This window comes from Cicer arietinum, chromosome 4, assembly GCF_000331145.2.
Source record: "Cicer arietinum cultivar CDC Frontier isolate Library 1 chromosome 4, Cicar.CDCFrontier_v2.0, whole genome shotgun sequence".
NCBI lineage: Eukaryota > Viridiplantae > Streptophyta > Magnoliopsida > Fabales > Fabaceae > Cicer > Cicer arietinum.
Genome location: NC_021163.2, coordinates 4,256,344 through 4,262,343, shown reverse-complemented (window position 1 = coordinate 4,262,343; position 6,000 = coordinate 4,256,344). Strand labels below are relative to the sequence as shown.

At 28.9% G+C, this 6,000-nt stretch overlaps 1 protein-coding gene across 2 annotated transcripts; it reads right to left on the bottom strand.

The window, feature by feature from the left end:
- Positions 1 to 1,364: 1,364 nt before the first annotated feature.
- Positions 1,365 to 4,407, bottom strand: LOC101503497 (uncharacterized). 2 transcript variants are annotated; one of them, XM_012714443.3, is made up of 4 exons: positions 4,216 to 4,407; positions 2,553 to 4,027; positions 2,315 to 2,439; positions 1,365 to 1,746 (listed from the first exon to the last, which is right to left on the bottom strand). In XM_012714443.3, exons 2-4 carry the CDS (start codon positions 4,018 to 4,020, stop codon positions 1,516 to 1,518), a joined length of 1,824 nt encoding a protein of 607 aa, XP_012569897.1. In that variant the 5' UTR covers positions 4,021 to 4,027; positions 4,216 to 4,407; the 3' UTR covers positions 1,365 to 1,515. The 2 variants fall into 2 exon arrangements, with proteins under 2 accessions (XP_012569897.1, XP_004495546.1); XM_004495489.4 differs by having other exon boundaries at positions 1,365 to 1,755; positions 4,216 to 4,403.
- Positions 4,408 to 6,000: the final 1,593 nt, after the last annotated feature.

Sequence of the window (6,000 nt, the reverse complement as noted above, 5' to 3'; positions counted from 1 at the left end):
TAACATAATTTAGTGTTGTTGCATTGAGTGTATATATATATATATATATATATATATATATATATATATATATATTCATTCTGTTGAGTTACTTATATATTAAGAAAAATATTAACATGAGTCTTAAAACAACATCTTATGATTTAAAAATAAAAATTTTATTTTAAAATTTGTTTTTTTAATTTTTTTAAATCAAAACATCTTTTTTTCAATAAAATACTTATATTTTTGACATCGTTACATATGTTATTAAAACAAGTGTAAGCATAATCGTATAGTAACAAGAAAAATTAAAAAAGTAATTTCATTTTACGATGAGTTGGGCGCGGCTTCCAAAGTTATTACAATATTAATATTAATCGTTGAATAAAACAAGAACATGTTAGCTTTCGATTTAAACAAGCCGGCCAAAACCAGTTTTCTATTTTTGTGAATATCAAAGAGAACAGTATTAAGAAAATAGTACCATCAATATTCTAACACCATCAAAAATATAATATATACTCAGCATCGGCTCAAGAGAGGCCTTACTAAAGTCACCTCCTTCAAAATACTTATAGTAAAAGATAAATTGATTTGACTACAGAAAATAAAAGCAGATAACACATTTGCAATGTCTAAAAAAACAAAAAAGTAAGTTTTGTGATCATTAAAAAAAATAAAATATGTGATGATTTTATTGAATATAAATATGATTGACTTTAAATATTTTGTGCAATACTACAATATTTTTACTATTAACTACGTAAAAAAACGTTGAAACTAGCTTACTAAAATCAATAAGATGAATAAAACTTAATTTATTAAATTTATAATTTTTTCAAAATTTATTATAACCACAAAAGATGGATTTTATGTTAAGAATCATGATCACCTAAGTTTTTTCCCACTAAGATTGGCCATCTTATTATAACCCACTTATCCTTACTATAGGAGGCATAATCATGCACTCACCAAAAAAAATGAATCACTGATTAAGCTAATTGGGCCATCTTACACAACAACCATCTAACTAGAGACTGAATGTGAACTAAACCTCATTAGTGATTACACACATAATAACATTAACTAATCATGCTTTTTTAGTTAAAACTAGTGTATTATTACTCTAACACTTTTTACTCAGAATACAGGATTAGTATTTTCTTGTATGTAGATTTTCGAATATGAACCTAAATTGCAGCCTCAATATAAAGGATTTTAAAGTCTCTATATGACGGTATTACAAGTGTAATTTCGACTATAGTTTACCACAATATAAATGTCATCAATATAACTCAACCGCAATTTAAAACCATGAAACCGCAATTTAAAACCATGGAACCTGCTAGCATCAACTCACAAATGGAGTACTGATTCACAAATAAAATGAAAAGCTTAGTCCATCGCATAATCTGCGACTTGCATTAATTTCTGAACATAAAGAAACCCTTAGAGACTTAGTTTAAAAAGAAAACACAAATGAAGCTTATATAAATTAGAAAACAATATACAGATGTGTCACATACTATCACTCTAAGGCGCATCCGTCTTAATTCCCACAATGGACATGAGAAAGTGGAGCTTTTCATTGATTTCGGCAGGGTCGAAGGGGTTCTCTTTGAGAAAAGTGGGAGGTTCAACTCCAGTGAAGATGTAGAGAGCCTTCAATTCATCTGCATATGATGTTTGGTTTGTAGCTTCATATCCTATTATCTTCCGGATGACATTAATTTGTTTCCATATGTTCTCTTTGTTGAATGAAACCTGCAAAAGCTAGAGTAAATAGCAAGATTATGAAAATGACAAATATGTGTCCTAATTCACATGATAATGTTCAGATAAGTTAATTCAAAGGACAAAGTCATAATCATGATCTTATATGAAGCATTGTCACAGACACAACGCTGACACATAGACTTCAGCAAACATGTATAAAAATTAAAGTGATTAAATGTGACTACATGTGTCAATGTCTAACACCATAATCACATTCAATCTGCAGTGTGGGTGTTATACATGTTATGTTGTATTTGTAAGTGCTTTGAATGCACTAAGACATCTTGAGTGTCTATCATGCTCTAGTTTCATATTATTTACTAGTTACTTTAGCTGAATTATGTTTGATATTTGATGGTCCACACTAGGTGTGACTTATTCCACATGGAATACGACAAACATCAGAAAGCAAAGTTAAAGTCCATAAGCAATTATTCAGAATTCCAAGACAAGTCCAATTGAACTACTAGTTCTTAAATTAAGTCCCTAATAAGGTATATATATTCATCAAGTAACAAGAAGACAATCTGAAAATACACACAAATTAGGCCTTTACCTCTTCAGAAGGGCAAACAATGTTTTTTTCAGAGGAACATTCAGATGTCCTAGATTCCAGTTCTAGGGACGAAACAAGAACCTCCATCGAATCTGTATGCATACCAACTTTAACATTTGAAGATTCTGCAAGAAAATATATTAATTCAGATATTGCCCTAAAAGTATATATTCACTCTTGAGGTACAGTAAATGAAATTCAAAATGGACCTAGCATATATATTCTATTATGGCCTAACCTTCATGCAAATCAACTGTATATGAGTGCGCATCCGAATCGATTTTGTTTTCGTCACTCAAGTGAAGCTCACTTTCATAAGCAATTTCTACTGCATCTGCATCTGATGAGTCCATTCTTTTATTATCTTCGTGCAAATGCATTTCTTGATTCACATCAGATACGTCATCATCTAATACCGCTTTCTGTAATATAGTAGGCTCCGGTTCCTCATCAAAATTTTCACGTGTATCTGTTTTTTCATCGTTAACCTCAGACAAGTCCTCAGCTACCAAAGTATTAAGAAGCTGCATTTCCATCAGCAAATCTCCGATCAGTTCATCTGAAACCGTATCATATTGGAAACCTCTTCCATCCAGCAGTTCAGATTCAGAAGTTTCATCGATTGGCTTCTGCGAGTCATTTGAACCATCAACCTCTAACTCTAACACACCTCTTGCATTTTCACTTGATTCTACCACCTCATTGAAAACAATATCCTTATTATCATCATTTCTTGACGGAACCATCTCCTTACATACTCTTGAATCTTCTTGTTGGTTCCTTATTTCATCTCCATTTCCCAAATTCTGTTTCTCTTCCTCTCCTACTTCCATATTTTCAACAACTGGACCAATATCTTGAACTCCTTTTTCATATTCTCCTCTCATATCATTCCTACCTTCATCTCTAATTTTTTCTAATAACCCCTTTGTTTCTTTCCGCATCTCTTCTTCCTCTATATCACCCTCTTTAACCTCATGATCCTCACATTCCTCTAAAACAATAGTAGTTGTGACACCAAAATCAAAAGGTGCTTGAAATTCTTCACTCTCATCAAAACTTGTCGCTCCACTCATCGCCTTTTCCATGTTACTTTTTTCCATTCCACCATATATTTCACCCTTCAATGGTAAAGTTTCACCCTCCTCTTTCTCCTCAGAGAAATAATCAGTACTACCTTTCTCAGAACCATTGTGTTGGACGACATCATAATTAACATCACTTGAATGTAACAATTCCGGCTCGACAGCCTCCTCCTCCTCTTTCAAAACCCCTTTTCCATAATCATGAGAAAACATCATATTATTCTGACAATTAACACCAACCATTTCATTTTCTGTCTTTTCAATTGCTTCATCCTTTACATGTGTAATGTCATCAATATTTGGCTTAAAACACACATGTTCAAGTAGCAGGGGACCCTGTTCCTGAGATGTAGGCTTAGGAAGCAACTTACTCATTAAATTCTGAGTGCAAGTATGGCTAACATAAAAGACAGCACAAGGCATAGAAACAGCAAGACCAATAGCAGAAGCAACTACAAAAGCTGGAAGAACAAGAGGAACAGAAGTGGCTACAACACCAACCGCTAATATCTTCTTTCCCACAGTGAGTCCACTCTTGAACACACAGTTCATTTGGCTACTACCACTATTAGCATTACTAGTTGTATCCAACTCTTCATCTTCTCTTTCTTCCAAATCCATCTTATTTCTATATATAAACAACATCACCATTGAAAATTGACATTAAGGAAGCTTTCATTATGTATTCATGCATGTCAATTACAAATTTACAAGAGCATGGCTAATTAACAGTTTATAGAGTCAAAATTTGTTTGAAAAGGGATTAATAAAAACTAAGAGAAGAAGAAGAAGAAGGAAGATTAGAGTTTTACTTACCTGAACTGAATGTAGGATAAAATAATAAATAATAAGTTTCAAAACTTCAAAGACCTCTAGCTATGCTCTCCTGTGATTTTTCATGTTTTCAGCCTCAAGTCGTATGGCTAAATTCATTTGTGGTCATTACTCTCACTCACTCATTCATTCATTTCATTTGTGGTTGTTTTCGACACGTGGTAGGAAGACAGGGATGGCAGGTGCAGAGATAGGAGACCACCACCTTTTTCTCTGCATGCAAATTTAAAACATACGCATCCACAGTCGTTAATTAATCATCACATATTCTTTTAAACAAATCAAAATGTTATAAATATATATTTCCAAATTACAAATGAGAAATTGATACGTAAGACTTTAAATTTTAATTTAGGATTCTTCATATTTTTAAAGTGTATGAATTTGACTATTATAATATATTTTATATGCTTTTTATAATATTTGTGGAGATATTTTATAAATTAATATAATAAAGTGTTTTAATGATATAATGTGATTAGATGAATGTATAAAATTATTTTACATTGGATATCCATATGAGTTGAATTAAATCTATAATTTAACATATATTATTTAAGACATAAAGACCGATAAATTGTCGGTATAAATTAATTTTATATTATCAAGAGTTCGTTTAATTAATGAAGTATGAATAAATTTTTATATTATGTCTGAATTTAGTATTTGACAAATCAACATGATATGATAAATGGATCTAAAACTCTATCATATTACGTCTTTCTAGTTAAAATTTATACCCTGAATATGAATGAGTTCGAAGCCAACATAATAGAACAAGAACAGTAATTTACTCAATTACTTTTAAAAAATAGGATAAGAACAGTAATTTACTCAATTACTTTTAAAAACTAAAATGAAAATAAAATAGAAATATAAATATAAATATAACTTTTTTATAAAATATATAAAAATAATTAATAGAATTTGATATTAAAATTAAAAATAAAATATTAATAATTAATTTAAAAAATATTTATGATTTGATCACAAAGGTAGTTTTGTCTTTTTATATAATTTAAACTTTAATATTTAAAATTATAAAAATAGAAAAATTAATTGAAATTTTAAATTAAATATAATTTATTTATAAGGTTATTTTTTCAATGTACATGTAATATATATTATATCTTTATTTACATTTTAACAAAAAAATTAAAATTATTTGGTTACTCATTTTTTTTTAAATTAAATTATTTATTTAGTAGTGTCAATAATAATTTTAAATATAAAATTGTTTTATTAGTTATTTAATTTTTTAGTATTTTTCTAATTTATAAGATTTTAAATATAATAAGTTAATTTAAAAAATAATAATAATAAATAACTGTAATTTTATTATTTAAATATAATATATATTAATTTTATTATATTATATCATAATAAGATACAGACTACATTCATAACAAAATAAAATATAGTTATTATCATGTGTGTCAAATACATGATACAATAAATAATGTTTTCTCATACACATCAAATAACCCTAAACTCATTATTTAATTATTTGGTAATTATAATTTCTTAACTATTACTTCAAATTTTTGAACAGATTTTGCACAAAAAAGAAAATTTGAACAAATTACAAGGTGAACATGATGCCCTAATCATCAAATGAAAGCAATAGTACAAGATTAAAATTATATACTTTAAATTGTTTTGGGCCATGGACTACAATTAAAATAGCGGCGCTGGTATTCGCACCTTGTCTGTGTGAATAAAGATATGGGGTGCGAATAGCAGTAACCATTAGTAAAAAAGCATTTG